Source organism: Lolium perenne, chromosome 6 (assembly GCF_019359855.2).
Source record: "Lolium perenne isolate Kyuss_39 chromosome 6, Kyuss_2.0, whole genome shotgun sequence".
Lineage (NCBI taxonomy): Eukaryota > Viridiplantae > Streptophyta > Magnoliopsida > Poales > Poaceae > Lolium > Lolium perenne.
In genome coordinates, this window is record NC_067249.2 from 266,171,445 (window position 1) to 266,192,311 (window position 20,867).

General features: G+C 41.4%; 1 protein-coding gene and 1 long non-coding RNA gene across 51 annotated transcripts; one reads left to right on the forward strand and one right to left on the reverse strand.

Annotated features, from left to right (window-relative positions):
- Positions 1-214: 214 nt before the first annotated feature.
- Positions 215-19,474, reverse strand: LOC127305505 (uncharacterized). 50 transcript variants are annotated; one of them, XM_071821290.1, is made up of 23 exons: positions 15,830-19,474; positions 15,651-15,743; positions 15,469-15,552; positions 14,859-14,926; positions 14,561-14,653; positions 14,401-14,487; positions 14,214-14,303; positions 13,941-14,057; positions 13,593-13,776; positions 12,489-12,638; positions 8,544-10,595; positions 7,421-7,468; positions 7,153-7,204; positions 6,010-6,077; positions 5,092-5,401; positions 4,646-4,973; positions 4,017-4,094; positions 3,529-3,609; positions 2,320-2,524; positions 2,124-2,215; positions 1,268-1,317; positions 1,094-1,177; positions 215-484 (listed from the first exon to the last, which is right to left on the reverse strand). In XM_071821290.1, the coding sequence occupies exon 1, from the start codon at positions 19,173-19,175 to the stop codon at positions 16,728-16,730; it is 2,448 nt and encodes an 815-aa protein (XP_071677391.1). In that variant the 5' UTR covers positions 19,176-19,474; the 3' UTR covers positions 215-484; positions 1,094-1,177; positions 1,268-1,317; positions 2,124-2,215; positions 2,320-2,524; positions 3,529-3,609; positions 4,017-4,094; positions 4,646-4,973; positions 5,092-5,401; positions 6,010-6,077; positions 7,153-7,204; positions 7,421-7,468; positions 8,544-10,595; positions 12,489-12,638; positions 13,593-13,776; positions 13,941-14,057; positions 14,214-14,303; positions 14,401-14,487; positions 14,561-14,653; positions 14,859-14,926; positions 15,469-15,552; positions 15,651-15,743; positions 15,830-16,727. The 50 variants fall into 50 exon arrangements, with proteins under 50 accessions (XP_071677391.1, XP_071677385.1, XP_071677403.1 ...); XM_071821284.1 differs by having other exon boundaries at positions 14,561-14,661; XM_071821302.1 differs by having other exon boundaries at positions 8,544-8,685; positions 8,837-8,873; positions 10,532-10,595; positions 14,561-15,552.
- LOC127305511 (uncharacterized) lies at positions 10,815-12,198 on the forward strand. Its single transcript, XR_007853981.2, has 3 exons — positions 10,815-11,214; positions 11,334-11,919; positions 12,012-12,198. It is a non-coding gene; the product is annotated as an uncharacterized lncRNA (long non-coding RNA).
- Positions 19,475-20,867: the final 1,393 nt, after the last annotated feature.

A 20,867-nucleotide genomic window follows, 5' to 3' on the forward strand; every position in this document is an offset into this window, starting at 1 on the left:
CACTGAAACGGGTTAGGAAAACAGAAATTGCCAATCAGCGAGGAGCGCGAGCGCCTCTGCCGTACCATGTTTAAAATGTAATATTTATCTTCAGTTCTTTATTACACCTTCAGTTCTTTTTAAAATGTAATATTTACCTTCAGTTCTTTTTAAAATGTAATACTTACCTTCAGTTAACAATACACGGATTGATATAACCACAAGAGATTAAAACTTGATACCAAATAAGTAGCTAGTTATCTCTTTCAAATACAAATCAGTATTTCAGAATACAATACACTTTTACTCCACAGAAACAAAACAAGTGTTGTCCCATAATTGCTTGCATAACGTGAACAAATGCTTAAACGGAACAGATAAGTGTCGAAACAAAGGAAATACACATGTAGCTAACAGAACACCGTTGCAATGAGCTCATCTCCTTTATCCGTCACAACCTCAATGCCAGCGGCCATTCTACTCAACTGGATTACAAAAATGAAACCTGTGCCAGTGGCAGTGTACTGTTACATTCATCTTTCTGCCGCACTAATGTTAAGAAAAATCCAGAACTTGAAAAATGTAGAAATTTGAGAATACTAAATGCCAATGACAGAATTTCTATTTTTATACAGACGTGTTATGAAGTTATAATCAGAGCCACGAGCCCGGTTCTAGAGCCTGGCACAAGCTGGGGTAACTACCACCACCACAAAGACGACCGAACGGGATACAACGTAGGGGAATGGGGCAAAACATGGTTTGGGATGACGAATGAAGGATATAATACATTGATAAACTCTTCCTTATTGCTTAAAGGATATCAATCCGATCTCTAAATCCAATATTTTCCTATTTAAACAATTTTAATCCTATTTTTAAAAATATTCCATTTCCAATTGGACACTTCCTAATGCTATAGTGCGCATAACAGGCTCCATTCTTGAACAATGGCAATCACAACTTAAATCATACCATCCACTTCAGTATACTGCAAAACCGCACAAATACGCACAAACAACAGAAATATTCTTCTGAATTTGTGCAGTACATTATTTCAGTAAGGGACCAGAAGTTGTGTGTGTCCATGCTGACAGCAGATTAAAGTGCATACCTCAGAGGAAGTTCTTTTCTATAAAACAAGTCTACTTCAGCACCTAAGTCTCTCCAGATAGAAGCAAATTCAACAGCAGTATATCTGCAATGACATGCCACACGAAAAAAACACAAGTTAGAAAGCATCACTAATAAGTAATAATATTATGGTACAGGGTAGAACCATACCCACCACCAAAAATCATCTTCACGTGAGGATATTATTATATCCTTTCAAGTTTCCTGGAGATTGTAGTGATGAGAATTTTTATTTCATGTTCACCGCATTACATAAAACAAGGAATCCAATGGCACTACTATCTTTTTCTGCAGAATAATTTTGCTCCAAAGTAATTCAGCTAATCATGAGGAATATGTTATATGCAGACTCCTAGAAGAAAGCAGCCACAAGTGGATGAGAATATGCCACATAATGACAACAGTAAGATTAATAAGAGGAGGAAGATCACAAAGCAACGAAGAATCAGCCTCCTACTGCAAAGACGACATCATAAATTATACAATTTTAATGATGCCCAAGTAGCAGCAACGAACTGTTTCTCTTCCATTGCCGCTTCTTTTTTCCTTTCTACCGTTTGCAGATGTACAGATGAATTTTTTCATGTGCTGCATTTAAGTGTTTGGCTTGGGAAGCATAGGCATCTGGAAGGAGCATGAAGCACTGGCTTTTCAAGGTAGTGTGTATGGGTTCATATTAAATTTGCAAGGGAAAAACCTGGAGCAATTCGCTCTCAGTGAGAACATCTAGGTGATAGTTCAGGTGTTCTTTTTCAATACTTCAAAAAGGTAACTTTGGTAACTTTGGAACTTACAATTACAGTACAGAGATAGGTTACTATATATATTAAATATAATCGTTTCAGACCATCCCTAATCAAGAGACTGCTTAAGCGAAAAAAATTAAGCTTAAAAACACTATAAAACTGCATAAGCTCTATAATTGCCTGGCGTTTTCAAATCTCTGTCTCATTTTCATATATAATCTTAGATAAGCCAATCATTCAGGAGAGAGCAGATGCAGCATTCACCTCCAACCAGAGGCATCCTCATTCCTTTGCCTCAGTTTCACTAGCGAAAAACACCAAATCATTGTGCTCACCATCAGCGTTCATCGCTCCAGCTGCATCTTGCATGGACAGCAAAGTAAAGAAAAAGATCTGATTTTAACTACAGGACCAAAACTTAAAGAAACTCGCTATGCTTCCAAGAAGGGCAGAGGCGCACCTGTCAACCATCTGTCCTAGTGGCTGCAGTTTGATTTGGGCAAGCAACCGTCGCTGCATCCCTAACTACCAAGCAAACGCAGGAGCTATGGCCCAAGCCCCGGTGGCTTCAATTGGGCAGCACAGTGGCTGTTGTTCCGTACTCCGAAGTATGTGGTCTCGGACTGCCAGGGGGCACACCACCATTACCATGGCTGTGGAGAAGCCTGAGTGGAAGAAGGCACCAATGCAGGATGAGCATAAGGGCAATTCAGTCTTCTGCACTTTGTCTGATGGAAATGATAAATGAGTATCACTAGTATAGCAGTATCTCCTGAATTTACAGTTGTCCAACTAAATATGGGTAGTCCGAATCAGGGGTGAAACCTGAAAATAATATCGTTGGTGTCATCCATCTATGTATAGTGGTATGATTGCTTATTTGTAAGATTATTTTGATAGTTCCAATGAAGATCAGTAAAAAAAATAATGGGGCCATTTGACACCAATGGCTACATGCCCCTGGTTCTAATGTGAAGGACCAAATTCACCTCAATGCAATTACCATGTTCATTGACTTGTTCCACAGAATCAGTGCACTGAAACTGTAGAAAGAGGAAAAGGGACACTAAAGGAAGCCCCATGTTTAACGAGATTTTAGAATGTTTTTACAGAACAAGGCACTATTGGCATTTTTATAGCTAGCAATTTTCTTTCAAAGATATATGATTATAGTATGCAGATTTCATGGACAACAGGTTCTGTCACGAAGAGTCAAGAGCCTAAGTTAAGTTCATGATGCCATGATCTTTTAATATTCATGCTCTACAGCATAAACATATCATGTGGCTTTGGCATCTAATGTAGAGAAGTCAAACTGACACATTCAGGTTTGACACATACCAAAGCACAGTACACACTATGACTCAAATATGGTCTGTGGTGCATTCTATGCCATCACTCTGGAATTTAGAAGTAAAAGTAGCATGCGACACACCAACATTCAGATGTAACAGATTCTAAGTAACGACGACCCATGTCTTCCATTTAATATATCCAAGCTAATGTGGTGTCCTCAACAGATAAGATGATTGCTATTTACTCACGGCAATAGTATACACCTAGCTGATAAGTTCTTAAAGAGGAACGTGTGAACAAAAAAGGCTCTGGGGACCAATGTTCCATAGCTAAGCATGAGAAAATAAGAGTTAAGGTAGAAGGCCAGACTTGCCTTGGTAGAGCTCAAATCAGGTTTGCAGAATCATCTCCATGTATTTTGAAATGAATAAATGACCAATGATCCAGCATACAGCTACTCCAAAAAAAAAAACAGATGATTAAGCCATATAATTACTGAACAAAATAAGTCAAAAGCTACAAAAAGAAGTCAAACTTGCCATGCTAACTTCAAGAAAAAAACATATGTAAGCTTAGGTTCCATCCCAAGATATATGAGCCTAAGGAAAATGTTGGTCTTGCGCCAATTTTAGATAAGATCAACAATTTGTTACTTAGATTCGATTGTTAGGCCTATATATAAAGAGGGCACTCTGAGGAATTAATCAAGCAAGAAAACTGAAGAATGGCTGATCTACTTCGTCTCCTGGGGCGAGAGCCCTTCCCCTAGCTCCTCGAAAGCATAGTCCACAATATACACCATTTTTTCATCTTTTCATTATTTAGCCAAAGAAATGCAGCTTAGACAGTCAAGTAACAGACCTTTCCCATCAACACAAGCTTGTCAATGTTCCCTATGTGCTGGATTTTAAAGTTCAACAAGATCCACCCTACAACTGCCTGCAAAGCGTATATGCATGGTAAGAACATTAGAGATCAAAACATTAAGCAAAAAGAACATGAATAGATAAGATAATCATATTGTCATCACATAATCAAGTGGAAGTAACAAAATAAATCTTAATTCCAGACTTCCAGTAAATTCACGACTTAAAATATACATTACCTTGCTATTGACGGATTTCAGTTGACATAACTGCAGGAAAATCATACATACTAGATTTAGATGTGCGCCTTGGCGCACGACCCCGTAAAGCTCGTGTCGATATTTATTTTGTATTAGAACAATGGTAAATTTATCTGTTAATATGGTAATACATATTTTAGGTTTTGCAAAATGCATCTATTAGTATGAAATTAGAATAAATCACACGAAACTACAAACAAAGCTACAAACACTCATATATAGCCAGGAAAATAGGGGAAACATAGTAACACAACAAACATTTACATATGTAAATAGGGGAATATATTGTAGCAAATAATGCCTCCGTGTTAATATATAAGATGTTTTAGATATTTTCGACCAGGTGAAAAGGAAGCAAAATTACATCGGTACACTTTGCCGAATCGCGATCCAACATTGTGGTCTTCAATAACGATCCTATCACTGTCCAACGATCTTATCACTGTCCTCTTCTATCTTCCACCTCGGCAGCACCTCCGCCTCGATCCATCAGGTCACCCAGATTCATCTGGTCATCATGCCGCCTAGATCTCCAGGCAGCACCTTCTTCCCTATGTAGCACCTGCGCCACGATCTCCACTGGCCGTCAGGACGCCTAGATCCCCTCTGGCCATTAGGCCACCCTACTCTAACACATCACACCACCTAGCCAAGAACCTGCACCTCTGTGATTTTGCTCTTCTCCTCCAGCCCTGGAACAATTAGTGACCCACTACCGTCACTTGCAAAACTCAAGAATGATAGTGCCATACTTGCTAGCCTTGGAAACCATCAGAAATTTAGGAACCTATGAAAATTTCAACTCATTACCTTCGAAATTGTATCCGGATAATGTTGGGACTTTGCCTTGGTGACCCAGAGGAACGCGACCTCAGTCATCTTGAGATGCCTCTTGGGGAACTTGCACCGGCCACCAAAGACGCCCGCAAGTCCAAAGTTGGGTGGGCAGAAGTCGGTCGCCGTCAAGACGATGGTTGGGCTACCGAGGCACCAGAGCTCGTAGCAGCCACCACAGACGCTGCCTTATCGAACAGCTCGTCGCTCAGGCCGACTGTGTACTGTGTACGGTGTACCTCCGTAGCTGAAGATGTCAGGCCCGCATACCCATGAGCACCACCACCTTCAAAGTTTCAGACAACCATTTTATAAGAACATTTTCCTGTTTCTAACATAGAACAAAGAAAGATTTGACACTCACAATATGTAAATGACATTCTATGTGAACCATAACAGAGTACATTTTTGAAGAATCTTGAGAAGAAAAAAACAGAGTCGGTTTCAATGGAGGAAAGTACACTGCATGATTTCAAGGCATGCGAAAAGTTCATGTCGTAGCAGCTTGCATATGAGGATTTTCAAAGCATTAAATGTGCATTATTACCACTTCTTACGCTAAGAGAAACAAATTTAGTAAAAAAATGCACTAAGGCTCCACTCCCTTATTAGTTTTCTTAAGGCTGATTAGGATTGTACTAACACAGTATAGGACCAAAGTAAATGAAGAAATGCAGATAGAGCAGTAACATGGTAGTGTTTGGTTAACAAGCATGCATACTCCAGAATGCATGTACAACACTGATTATTGTTTGGTTGCAATGATTTTGGAGTACTTCACAAATTAGTTAAGGGCAGACTCAAAAATCTCTTTAAGAAACACTGATTTGGTACAACACAGAGCCAAGAAGCTCAGCAACTTGCCAAATAATGAGATCCAGACAAGAAGCTTACCATAATTATTCCACAAAACAGAAGAGACACTTATCTTTCCGAAATTGGTCCAACACAAGAGTAGCTTTCTGGAAAATAAAAAGAACAAGCATCCCAAGTAAACAATAAACCCTGCCATAGTATCTCATCAATCCCAAGCATAAATATGCAGAAAATACATCCTCAATGGACCCTTCTTGTGTTACAGAAACTTGATGGAATATTGTTGATAGAGCATGGATTGGCAGTGTGGCGATACATGTACAAGTAGATACTGAACTCTGAAAGCAATGGAAGTCTAAAAAATTCATGCTACTGAGACACAACAATTTAATTGAGCCATGCTAAACTGAGAACCAAATGTTTCAGCCATAATGGGAAATGTGTAACTCTCTAATTGACCACATAAGATCTACCGGAAAGCACACTGAAATTTAATGCATACGTTCAAATTTCTTGTTTTGGAAGGTTTGGTTTGGTGGCAGTGGAGTACAACTGGAATGCATATGTTAGTTCTGAATGTGATTTAGGGATGCGCCTTGGCACAGTCCCGTGGCTCTCGCGCACCACTTTCTATTCTTTATGATGCTAATACATAATCGATGGGAAAGCAATAGCGCGTTTATGAATTTTCCGCTGCAATTCACACAGAAAATATGAGATCCAAGAAGAATGGGTCTAGGAGTTAAAATGGTACTACCTCTGTTCGGAACTATAATATGTCTTGGTAGCTTCCCAAAACATACTATATGTCAGAACGGAGGTAATAATTTATTTGGATTGAGGTGATGCCTTACCATCCTAATTTTATTGTGTGAGTTGTATCACGTATAGGAAGGCATAGAAAGACACAAAAAGGCAGAGGGGTTCAGTTGCATCATGCAATCACAGTATTCAGTATTGTAAAAAGCATCAAGATATGTCTTCTATTGGCTTGTCTTCACTTGAGATATTTGCCCATGGTGAGCATAGATAGTTAGGTTAATACCCATTGGAGCTAATCATTGCTCACAAATACAAATAAGTTGGATGAAGCAAAAACAACTCATTGCTAGAATCTACTGGTAATACAGAAGGTATACTCAGCTTATTCTTGCAAGGAAGCAATCAACAAATATATGCACAAAAAACTCTGGAAAGAAGGAAAAATAAAGCAATACGTACATGGCAATCTTTTTGTCCATGGTGAAGGCACAATTTTTGTGTAAAGAAAACCCTGCATTCAAATAAAAGATATATCCAGTTTGAGCAGAAGGACATGCCAACAGCTAATGCGTTTACCCAATGATGAAGTGAACGACTATTGGCCCTAATAATCAATAATCTAACTAATAATTTTGCAGATAGAGAAGCAGAAGGTGTCAGATAACCATATATAACCTTTCATTTGAAGGATCATCAGATCTAACTTATACAGAGATGCTGACATTACCTTGTGAAGAACCGGGAATGTTTCCACATAGGTTAAAAGCTCATAGGCCTTGCACAAAGAAGTCAAGAGTAAGCTCATAACCTTGTGAAGTAAGCATAACGGTAAACCAACAAATGATCATCAAATAAGAACACGTAAGAATACCGTTGTAAATCATAGAGGCTGGAAATCGTACACAGATGTATCAAGAAAAACACTCCAGGGAAGAACAAGAACGACCAAGCAGATGCAAGCGAAAGAAATAAACCAACATCTAAACCACAATGCACAAGTAATAAAGCTGGTCAAAAAACAACAACAACACTACAGAGTTAAGAAAGGGAAAGTATAGAAATAGCAACTGCTGTGCGGCAACCTTTTATTTCTATGAATAAAACTAATTAAAGGGAAACAAAGACTTCTGAGAGCTTTATTTGTTCACAACCAAGAAGCAACCAAATAGAAGCAAGCGTAACAAAGAAAAGGTGGGAAACACCAACGTGTGCGCACCGAGGCATTTTTTCCATGAAAATAACTCAATAATAAAACAAGAAACAAACACCCAGAAGCAATGCCGAGAAACGGGAAAAAGGGACCAACACAGAAGCAGGTATAAGGGACAACAAATTAGAGAAAGCACAACGTTTGGGCACTAATCCTTTTTTTTCATGTATAAATACACATTAAAAGGAAAGAAACAACCATACAAAAGGCATAAATAGCCAGAAACAAGAATACGTATGAATATCATGGTAAGATCCTAGAGGCTGAATTTCTACATCGATGTATGAAGAACAAGAACAACAAAGAAAGGATTAAGAAATAAAAGGTACAGAAGCAGCAATAGTTTTGCGACAACCTTTTATTTCCATGAACACAAACTAACCAAAGATAAACAAGGGCTTTTATGGTACTATATATCTGCTCACAACAGAGATGCAACCGAACCGAAGCAACACTGAAACTTCAACTGTAATGTTAATAAAAAAAATCTGTCACACATTCTCAGTCCTGGCAGGAGAAGCCTAAGCACCAAGCAAAAAAGTAAAACATGTGCTCATAAGTATCATCCTTCAGGGTGAATCCAAAAATAACGATATGCATGGGAAATGTATATCATATCGCAGTCTAGAAGGAGCTTTACCAGAGGGGAAAAAGGCTCAGGTCGAGTTTGGATGTTATCCTGAAGCCCTTGTCAAATTCCATGGTCGCCGGTTCATCGTCATATCCCTGTCATGCTCATCTTATCATAAAGCCTAGAGCTCATAAGTGCATCTGAAAATATGCTGACAGAGATATAGATTGATTTAGAAAATACAAACAATACCATTGACGCATAAGAAGATAAAACACGTCAAGACTGCTACTTTTCTAGTTTTAGCAAACAGAACCTCCAAAACCTAAATTCATAAAATAGATGTTTTCCCTCAGTAATACCTGAACAAGCTCAGAGTCCATACGATTAATTTGTAATCTGCATAAGGACTCATTTTTTTAATTCAGTAACCATGTTGGGCACTACAACTTGTTAATTGCAATGCAAAACTAAGTGAAGACATATATGGGTTCTAGATAGATGGAAATGATTCAGGTATACAGTGACTACATGTGTTTCAGATGAAGAACATCTGGAATATCAAGAAGGGAAAAAAGACACAAAGAGTAAACTCCTAAACTAACTTTCTGCACCTCAAGAGGTTTATGATTGCATCATCCGGCTGAAGGACCAAACATAAACTAAATATCAAGTGTTATTACTAACAAAGAGACATCATTAATCATGATGATAAAATTCCAAAACTGAACCAGTAAGTGTTAAGTGCCCCAAACTCACTTGTATATTTCTTCTGTTGTACAAAATATTGTCAGCCCACGTCTTGTAATTTTCTTGCAATTTGTTACTCACCTTAAAGTTGCTGGTGTTATTATTTTTACTTATGTTGTTTGTACATGAAAAGGCTTCAAAACATCCTCATTTGTGGAACGTGTACTTGCTGCCATAGTTAACAAACCAGCAGAAATTGCAAAACTTACTCAAATAGTCTGGTAAAAGGTAACATATCAGTGGCCCGCATAATAGTTGGATCTACACTTGGTTTGCAACCGATGCCATGCTTAATGCATTACTCTTCCCACAGACATGCAACGTGAAATCTAAAAACCAACCATATCAGGTCGCTTGTTCATTTATCCATCTATGATAAAATATCATTTAACTAATAGATGCATAGGAATAGGTGGGCACAGACAACTAAAAGTCGCAGGAAACATAGCTCTTATATTTTTGTCTCAAAGCTGTCAAACAAATAAATGACTCATATATGATTTTATCTTCCAACCGAAGGAAAATAAGAACACATTGACAACAACAACCAACTGAAAGGAAATTTCTTTCCTTTGAGCATTTGTATCAATTGCAAATCTTTTCTAAAAGGTCAACAATAGGAAAATAGTGTATATATATATAAGATGATATGTAAAGAGGCAAATAAAAACAAAGAGAAAGAGATATCTAAATCTTGCTATCCAGGCCTCTAGGCCATTGTATACTCTTCTTTTCGCTTGGTAGAAGACCTTATGCATCAACTCAAGGATTATCCCGGGTCTAAAGACCTTGTTGAGTTCTCTGAATAAATAGTTATTTCTGCAGAGCCAGAAATACATGTGTTGCAGCATCTCTCTTATAATAAGTCTATCCATAAGAAAAATCCAAAAAGTGTGTTTGAGTTGACTGCATAATTTTCATAACCGCGAATTGACAATCGTCGAGACAAGGTTACCAAAGGGGCGTTTTTCATTCTCAGGTCCTCAATACAGGATTTGTTCCAGGATGTTTTTTAATGAAGAATCTTATGGTTGAATTTATAAACCGGTCTCATAAACATAGAAACGCACTTACCGTTTTTCTTATGCAAAAGAAGCTACGTCAACCTTCTGCACAAGGAACACTAAGGACAAACCTTTCTAATTTTAGAGCATCCAATGGTAGAGTAAGAACAGAATGTGTAAGAGAAAATCAGAGAAGATGTCAATAACATAAGACGGCTTAAATTAAAAAAGCAAACTGGTTCAAGGGTTAAGCTAGAAATGCTTGAAAGACAAGGAGAATGTCTAGTATCACAGAGAGCTTACCAAATGAGGCCATGTTCTACTCATACTGAAAGAGGCTCATGTATTGTTCCGCTCCTAGTCCAACCTTTCGAGTAAGGTATCATAATGAAATAACGTGTGAGCTCCAAGATTATCATGCCAAGGAATCATTAATGGACTGATTTAAAGAACCATGAGCTAAAAAGGGAAAATGAATAATTGCCAGAATAATCATCAACACAGCATAGTTGCATTAGTTAGCTGACAGCATTGAAACCTCGAGCACATATAAACTCGGAAGCACCGATACGGCAGAAGCTCGCGTACTCGCGTATAAAACGGCCGCGATACTCCGATACGCCGATACGCCTCCGATACGCGTATCGGCCGCGTGTCCCCTTTTCCCAAAATTAAAAATAAAGAAATTAAATCTGATACGCGGCGGGGACGGCGGCGACACGGGAGAGCCCAGATCGAGCGATTGCTAACCCTAACCCAGCGACCTCCCCCTGTCTATTCGTTTCATTCGCAGGAAACGGCAGCCTCCTGAGCCCGCACGAGCAGCCGCCGCCTGGAATAGCGCCGCCGCCGGCCGGAATAGCTCCGCCGCCGGCCGGAATCGCGCCGCCTCCGGCCGGAATCGCGCCTCCTCCACCTGGATTCGCCCCTCCCCAACATCACGCGCCTCCACCGGCCGGAATCGCGCCGCCTCCCCAAGGCCCAAGGTACTGCATCCGCCTCTGCTTCCCCTTCCCCTTCCCCAAGCTGCTGGTCTGCTGCTTGCTTGCTGCCCTCCCGTTGGTGGTGGTGCTGATTGTTTGGCCCCGTTTGCTTGGCTGGCCAGGGGGTGAGATGGCATCTGCAGGCAGTCAATCTTCAGTTCGTGGTACTGCAAGCAATTCCATAGATGTTGATGGTCCAGTTGGTGGTACTGTGAACGGAATTGGAGCACATATGCTTTCATTCATAGCTCTGCTAGAAACAAGCTAACCCCTGCACGAGCTGCGGATCTAGTGTACACGCACAACAACCATCGTCTACTTTCACGACATTCTCGTGAATATTAGAGTGGGCCAAGCCACATGTGGGATGTTGGTGGAGATGGGGTTGAGAGCTTCACTGGTGTTGGCATGCTTGAAGGTGCTGATCTTTCTCTTGATGAACCAGAATTGGAGGCGCGGATTCTCGATGATCTCTCTTGAGCTTCGGTCTATTTAATCCATGCTATTGTTATGTTATGTAATGAACAGTTGAACACTTTCCATTCCTGCACCGTTTGTCATTTGACTAAATTATGTGGCCTGTGTAACGCTGGTACTTTGTATCTCTCTATTTATTTATGATGTAATGTTAGTGGACTAAAGATGTTCTGCACTCTTTGGTGTTTGGTCTATACATTTATGGAGGCTGGGATGCATTTTAGATTTAAGGTAACAAGCCACAAAGCCACCTTCTTTACCGTTATGTGTTATGTCTCAAATTCAAAAACTAGCATACTCAGTCATATGATTTATTTTGCAAGTACCACGAGGATTGAGGGCAAGTGGTGATCATTCAGACTCATCATTCATCAAGAAAAGGCAGAAAATGGGGCAGTTCTTATATCTCATCTCATATTTACTTTATTATGATTTTTTGATTTATGAATTATGATCTGTTATATACTTATATTATTGCATTTATACATATACTCGCCGTATCGCCGTTTCGCTGTTTTTTGAAATCGCCGTATCGCGTATCGCCGTCTCCGTATCGCCGTATCCGTGTCGCCGTATCGGTGCTTTCGAGCATATAAACTACATGAGCAATTTAAATGGAACTTCAGCATATTTCCCAAAGGCCCGAAATCTACTCCATAGCCAGAGGTTCATCACCTAAAGTCAATAGCTACTATCCTACAGCTGATCAGGTTCATCTTGCTGTTTATCAAGCACCTACATGAGCATGTAGGTTCAGCTTTTCTAGCAATTAGAATGGCAACACCAGTTAGGATCCTCACCAAGGAAAGAAAGCCTCATAGTCAGAACACCAAAATCCAAATGCCAATCTATTGTATGCATACCATGTGGACATAGGTTTCAACATTCTTGGGGAAATCTGATAACAAAATTAATTAACAACTTGGATATTTATTCCCATTGTAAAGAATCTGCAAAAGAAAACACAAATTTTAGAATATTCGCTTGATGAGATTCTGTCTTGAAAAAGATTGCAGTATTGAATCAACATTTCAGTCAGCAAATCTTTGCTTGATGAGATTCTGCGGAAGTGGAATCATGCAACTTCTACATACAAATTGTAATTCTACATAAAAATAAGTAAATCAGAAAAGGTGTTGGATTGCATGTTGTAGTGTGACAAAATTTGGAAACAAAGAAGATGCAAAAGAAGATTAGAGAAAATTGGGATAAGGAAACCTGAAAAGACTATTGGAAGGTGGGGGCCAGGATGATGGCTCTGAGCAGAACGTCCCCTTGTGACATGATTATATATTTGCAAGTTGCATAAGAACAAACACGCACTCAACATGAGCACATAGAAGGAATATTGCTCCGACTTTCAACAGGAACAATTCAATAATGTAGTGTATGTATATTTTTTTGCAGGATAATTTCACATATAGCAGAAGATGAGGGCATCTGCATACAATGCAGTAGAGAATGACACCTACTATGGACCTGGTATGTATAGATATGTCGAGTGGTGAACATTTGCAGCCAATGTCCAGGGAAAGCTGTGTTACATCTGTGAGGTAAGATTGTAGCAATTTAACCTTTATTATGCAGCAATATACTATCGTATTTTAAAGACCGTCAATAGACACAATTTAGGAATAGTTTTGCACATCTTATCAAAAATATCAAGCTGAGCATATCACAACATTTGCTGGCATGTATATTATATATTTTGACTTGTATGTGTTGAGAAAATAAATTCAGAAGGTACAATTTTCAGTTGGCCAAGTATCTATACACATGCACGACATATACACATTGGGCTAGCTAGCGGATATCATTTCCAAATATTATGTCAATTCTATGTTGTTTTGAAGTGATATGAGTAGATAATATTATAGGATATAAACAGGCAGTATTGCACATACTTTTGCAGTAGAGATCTCATCTGGTTTTGTTCCTTGAGCCAATCCAACCGGCATTTGCTAGAGGATATGGCTGTCTGAAACACTGAAAGTGGCGGAGAAGGACCAACCGGTCACTGTCAGCATGCAATTTCAGAGGGCAGAAACCACTTTTGCTGGCATGCTGCAAGTAAGTTTACGGTCTGTACTGCATAGAAAATAGTTCAAGGTTCAGTATCCTTGACCATATTGATACATAGCTCATTTGTGTGGAGATTATTTGAAAAATTGACCTGGCAAAAGGATAGCTCTGTACTTCGAAGGGAACAACAATATGAACAATGTTAAAACTAAACCATTTCTTTATCTTACCCTCTAAATTTGAGGCCAGCTTGCCAAACCTTTATCAAGACACTTTAATGTTGCTCTTGAAGTTGTGAGGCCCATTTTTTATCTGATTCCAACTAAATCGTCCTTGTCTCCTGTTTTCTGAAAAAAATGTAAAATATTATGCACTTATTCAGACTAACTGCAAGATCAACCCTTCATCCAGGATGCTAATTTGCAAACAAGGGGATTAGTATGTAGAAAGGTCACTTGAAGATGGAGAAACAAAAAAGATGCTCTCCTGAAGATTGGGACTACCTCACCAAGAGACGTGCCATCTCATTTGCAGGGCCATACCTCCTTCCCTAGAGCCATAACATCCTGCTGCACGAGTGCACCTTTAATAGCCTAGTCAAAGCACATAGATCAAAATCAGTGTCTTTGATTTTCTCCAACACGAAGAAACAAACTCTAACTGCAACCATAAGGCGGAAAGCAATCATACAAAGTCATAAAAAAGCTGATCATGTACAACTTTTGCATCAATCTTGTCATCTTTTATAGGCAAGCAACCAATCTCTGCTTTAATTACCTGAGGACCATATGTAGATTGAATTTAGACCATGTCACTGATTTGGTGCATACTGTAAACATGTAATGCTCACCTGACAGCAATCGATTTGCATGATAACCACAAATCTTTGTGTCAATTTGACTCAATAAATGCGAGCATAAAATGGAAAATAGTAGTAAGCAACCTGCATAACTGAGCGAAGATATACATATAAAATTCATAAGAAAAATAATAGTTTCCACATACACAGTGATATTTTAAGCCATTACCTGCTACAGGTAGTTTTTTAGCCACTACCCGCTTCTTGAAATATGAAAAACATAAAACTAAACATGGGTCTAAACATGGCTTCGATGGGGTTTGATGTAAACCAACAAATAAATATGCACCTGCGGGGGCTCTCCCAAAGAATGCAATTTTTATACTCAAGTCACACTTTTGTAGTAGCACCATCAGGCTACAAAATAAAACTTCAAAGTTACATATAAGCACACAGATTACTGAGTCAAATATGCATCATATCTGAGCTCAATATTGCAAGGTAGAAGTGACTCTTCTTGTCGGTTGTCATTTTTAAAACTACCTGTTTAAAAGATTGCCATGTGGGACAGATCTAGAATTCCAAAATACACGTCTAGACATATTCAGCTTCATCTTCTCATAATACCACATAAATTTATTTGAACAATTATTTACAATATCATAATTAGAAATTTGATGAACAGAAAATCAACAAATTATAGTTCCAATAAATAAACAGTTTATCAACCAAGATCTCTATGATTAATGGAGGCAAGACAAACATGTTCATGGAATTGTGACACGAAATCTCAACCAACTTCCATATAGCAACAATCTAAAGTGCGAAAGGATAAAATTCACGGTAGCTCATGTAGAATGAGATCTGAGTTATAACTTGATTTCAGAGATGAATGTAGACAAATGTCACAATCTGCTCAATCCATCACACGAATAAATTTCTCACCCAATGTAAAGTACCTGTTCTCTACAGTGCCTGCTTCTCTCAAAGATGTTTCTCAATGGCACCAGCTTCTCTCAAAGATATTGATGGCCCTCCTCTATCTGAGGAACAATCGGAGCAACCAACATGCATTATAAAATGTGCGATCAATTAAACAGAAAAGACGACAGTACAACACTAAAAGGTAGATATCTTGCACCTGCAGCCTGCTTATACATTTCCTCAAACTGTACATATGCAACCTGCTTAGACATTTCCTCAAACAGTTCATATGCATAGAAACAAAACATATCTGCACAAACCAAAACAAAATCATAAATTATGGGACTGGAAGAGAGAGGGGATGAGGCAAATCAAGAGGAAGAGAGGAGTGAGTACCTCGAATCAGCAAAGGGGATGTGGAGAGATGGGCCAGAGGAAGATGAACCTGGCTAGCCGCAGCTCCATGTAAAGGGGCCAGGGATGGAGGTTGCAAAGCATGTCCTTCTCTCCCCTCAGCAGGCTGTGGATGAGACAGGGCTGGCCAGCCAAGAGAAGCAGGAAGCGGGGGACCTTGTCTGGTCATGGTTGGTGAGGACGATGACGACCTTGGTGGCTTCAGACAAGAGGATGATGGAGAGGAGCTCAACCACGGACTCCACGCCAAGCAGCTCGGGAGAGGCACGAAGTCCCCCGCTGCTCCAAACCTCGCCGTTGTCTCCAACACCGACAGAGGGCGGGGAGGAGGAGCAGCGGCGGCCTTGGCGGCGGCAAGCTCGATGGGGAGGACCAGGGATGGGCGAGCTGGCGTTGAGCACGGGAGGAGGCAGAGCGGGGGCGGCATCGCAGAGGAGGAGGCGGGGGCGGCGGCGCCGGCGCAGAGGAGGAGCCAGGGCACAGGCGGCGGCGGGATGCGGAGGGTGGTGCGCGAGGAGAGAGGACGATGAATGGGTAGGGTTTGTTGTGGGATTCTCTGGTTTTGTCTCAGGCAGGGAGGAGGAAAACCCAAAATTGCCCCTGGTGGAGATCTTTTCCACCAAACCAACTCCTAGCTGCAGCGACCGACGAGTAGACCCGGCCGAAGATGGGACCCACGGGCAGTCTCAGACGGGTAACACACAGCTGTTGCATGGTTTTATCTAGCAGGAGAACCAACCAGCACCCTTGCTCACAGCTTAGAACGAACGGACGAGATTGGCCAGATGGGAAGATCTGATGGACCAGAAGCGCTGAGCGCTGTGAAGCCCCCTATGGGGGGCATCGTTTATACCTTTAGATGGCTGATCCTGCCTATGCCTCAGGACTTCTTCTTCAAGACAGAAAAGGTCAGTACATCTGGCTTTATTCCCCTATCTACCATTTCTTGAAAAAGATCTTCCGCCTTCGCTATTTCTCCCTGGCTGCAATATCCATTTATAAGAGCCGTGTATGCATGAAGATCAGGAGCAAGTCCTTTCTGCAACATTTCATCAAATAGTCCCCGTGCTTCCTCTAAATAATCTGCTTTGCACTGCCCATCAATCAATACAGTGTAACAGGGTACATCAGGTTCAATTTCCAATTCTTTCATAGAGCTGAGCAACTGGTTCTGCTTTGCTCTAAGAAGAACGCTCCTTGTCTCCTTACTAATGCCCTGCCAGCATTTCTGCAGGTACTCTTTTAGGTTACCATCGAGTAGCACTGTATATGCAACTACGTCAGGCTTAATACCTAAACTTGTCATCTGAACAAATAATGTGCAAGCTTCTTGCATCTGACCAACCTTGCAGTAACCATTCATTAGTACAGTGTATACAATAACATCCGCAGAAAGGCCTCGCTGAATCATATCATGGAACCATAAACGAGCATTGTGCATATCTCCTGTCTGACAATAGGCTGCTATGAGCTTGCTATATGAAATTAGATCAGGAACAGCATTCTTTTCTAACATGGTGCTACATACATTTGAAGCTCCCTGGGCATTTCCATCCCTACAAAGGTCATTTATCAACTTAGAACATGAGAAATGATCCACAAGTTTTCCTTGATTAGCAACCCTAAGAAAGAGCACGTAAGCATGATCAGTCCATCCTGAATTTAAATAGCCACAAACCATCGAACTGTACAGTACTTCAATGTGATCAATTCCTCTCTCTTCTACTATATTAAATAACACCTCCGCTTCACTAAGGTTGCCTCTTCTACAAAATCCATCAATTGCTACACCATAAGTAAGTGAATTAGGCTCTAACCCTTGATCCTGCATATGGTCTAGAAGGTCAAACACCTCCGTAACAAGACCACTCCTGCAAAATCCGCTGGCCAGAATGTTATATGTGACCACATCTGGCTTTACATTGGCCTTCAGCATCTCTTCAAACACTTGCTGTGCATTTGGTATATCTCCCTTCGAGCAATAACCCTTGACCAGGGATGTATAGTGGATTCTGTCAGGAGCCAGGCCGTCAGTCTTCATTTCTGCCAGTAGCTTAACCGCCTCATCCACGTTCCCGAGCTTGCAATAGGCTTCCATAGCAATGTTATACAGAACCCCATCTAGATGGACCCCTGAATCTCTAAATTTCTGGAAATACTCAGTAACTTGAGATGCCATGCCTACCTTTGTAAAGCATTGTAGAAGATAACTCACAATGTGGCAGTTTGTTCCGAGACCATGGGATTCCATTGCTTGATAATGATCCAGCACCTTAAGTATGTCTCCCTTTTTGCAGTAACTCCGGATGAGATAGCTATAGCCATATATATCAGGATTGAATCCTAGTCTGATCTTGCTCTCCAAGAGCTTTTCAGCCTCCTCCAGTCTCATCTCCTTGCATAGCCCATCCATTACCTTGTTATAGGCCATGGAGTCAACTTGAATGCCCTCCCTGATGATCTCTTGCAGAATAGCATAAGCTAAATCAATCTTTCCGCAATCACACAGACCAGTTAAAAACGACGAGTATCCACTTATATCCGGTTTCGCTCCTGATCCAATCATCTCGACCCACACTTCAAATGCTTTGTCTGCCTTCTTCTCTTGAAAAAGAGACCTAGTGATAATGCCCAACGCATGAGCATCCAAAGTCAGCCGAAGGAGCTTCATCTGGTCATAAGCCGATAAAACAACCTCCGAGCCACCACGGTCAGCCGCAAATCTGAGAAGCGCGTTGCAAGCCCAAACCGACGGCACAACTCCGAGCCTGCAAAGCTCACCAAACAACCCTATCGTATCCTGCGCATCGTAGCAAGTGATGTACGCCGTGACCAAGCAATTGGTCGCAGACACGAGCGAATCCGAAGCGGCGCACGTTCTTCTGAGATGATCCATGAGCGGCAGGATTTCGGGGCCGCCGCCACGCGAGACGATCTCACGGAACAGGGAGAAGAGCATCCTGGACTGGCCGGAACTGGACAGGATGTCGACGATCGCCGCATAGGTGGACAGGTCGTGGCTGAAGCCGACGCTCTCGGTGTCCTTGAAGTAAGCCAAGGCGACATCGGGCCTCCTCTTGAGGAGCCGGAGGTTCTGGACGACTCTGGCAGAGCTCAGGCCGCGGCCTCTGCTTATCTGGACGGTTTCAGCAGGAGCGCAGCTGGGCCTGTCGTCGGCATCGTCGCTGCTGGAGGTGTAGTCGGCTGGCTGCGCCGCAACAGCGAGCAATGAGAAGCGGCGGCGGGCGGATGATTCAGCGGGTGGAGCCCTGACGTGCCTGCAGCATTCGGTGACGCATTTGCGGTGCTGCAGCCGCCGCGGGAGCATGGGAGGCGCGAATCGCAGGGGCGGGGTGTAGATGGTCGCTGGGATTTCGCTAATCGCTGAACAACCTAGCCCATACCTCCGGACTCAATGGCCGCTCAAGCTGCGGGCGGGGTGGAGAGGCACGCGCGACGTCCCCGCGGAGGGAAGAACGGGGACGGTGGTGGCGGAGGCGCGCGTGAGACTGGCGGAGTGTTTCCGTGGGAGGGGCGGTCCGGGGGATTGAGCGGCGGCGGCGGCGGCGGCGGCTGGGGACGGTGGTGGGCTTAGGGCTTAGAAAAGATTTATGTCAGTGACGATAACCTGCGGAAGGGAAAAAAACTATCAAGTCATTTCGATCAAATTCCAAAGCCACTCCTTAACCTTTTTTTTACTTGCCACTTGTCAATTTCTATCGATGCTCTCCTTCAAACATTCTCACCAATGCACTATGTTACTTTGTGCATACAATGACACAAAATCAGGGAAGGCCGTTTGTTTTGTTCGTTCAAAACACATAAACCCTATGAAACCCTGAATCTACGAACTAAATACGCCGTATTCAATAAAACATGATACAATTAAGATCTATTGCATATACCTTGTTGTTATACACACACACAAAAAAAAGTATAGGTAAATGATTCACATGTGGCGGCCGATGGAAGCCCATCGTCGGGGAAGATAAACGGTTTGTCGAGCCATGTTCCCCGCACTTTTGTATGTTTCTCTCCTATTTTATCCTACTGGCCTCCTTCTCCTTTCATCTCTTATCACCTGGAGAACCAGCTCCCAACACTATTTCTCTTTTCCTTTTGAACTCCTCTTCCTCTCGAGATCATCGGTTTCCCATAGTTTTTAATTCCTCGACACATGCTCCCTCCAACCACCATGGATATGTTGAGATGGTACTTGAATATGTCGAGCTCCTAACGACGTTGGGACGTCAGGGAATGGGTATTGTCCGATCCATCTCTGGTGGATCTCCGACGCTCCAGATTGCTCGCCAACAAGCTCGAATCGATGAAGAGCGATGTGTTAGTGGCACCAATGTTGATTGCAGAGATTAGTGATCATAAAGATATTTTGATGTTGTGAAGGGTGTTTCACCACACTGCAAGTGTGTATGGTTATTCTTATGTGCCTAAATATGTTGCAATCATTTTTGGTTGTATGCTTCAAGGCCTATATTTTTCATGATACATGTGTTGCGACATATTTTTCAACATTTGTAGCCATTGAGAATTTCTTGCATACAAGAGATCTTTTTTATGCATGGGTATGTATTTCAATATGTGATGAATTTGGATGATATTTATGGGACCATGGGACAATTGGTTGCAATAATGTTGCACGTGAACAAAAGAATGTTGCAAAAGAGTGTTTTATGATCAATCGGAGAAAGGGATGAAGCCTGCTACCCGCATGGGTAGCTACACACCCCTGCATTACACCAATATTCAAGCCATATTAACTTGTTTTAGCTCGGTTTCCTAGTAGACTAGAATTCCACGTTCTACTAGGAAACCAAGCTAAAACAAGTTAATATGGCTTGAATATTGGTATAATGCAGGGGTGTGTAGCTACCCATGCGGGTAGCAAATGCACTCTGGAGAAACCAGATTCACGTTTTTCATACGGTGGAGATATAGTTCCACTTTTTGTGTACTTATATCATTTGTGTTACTCCATACACCTTGAGGGGTGACAAGTATA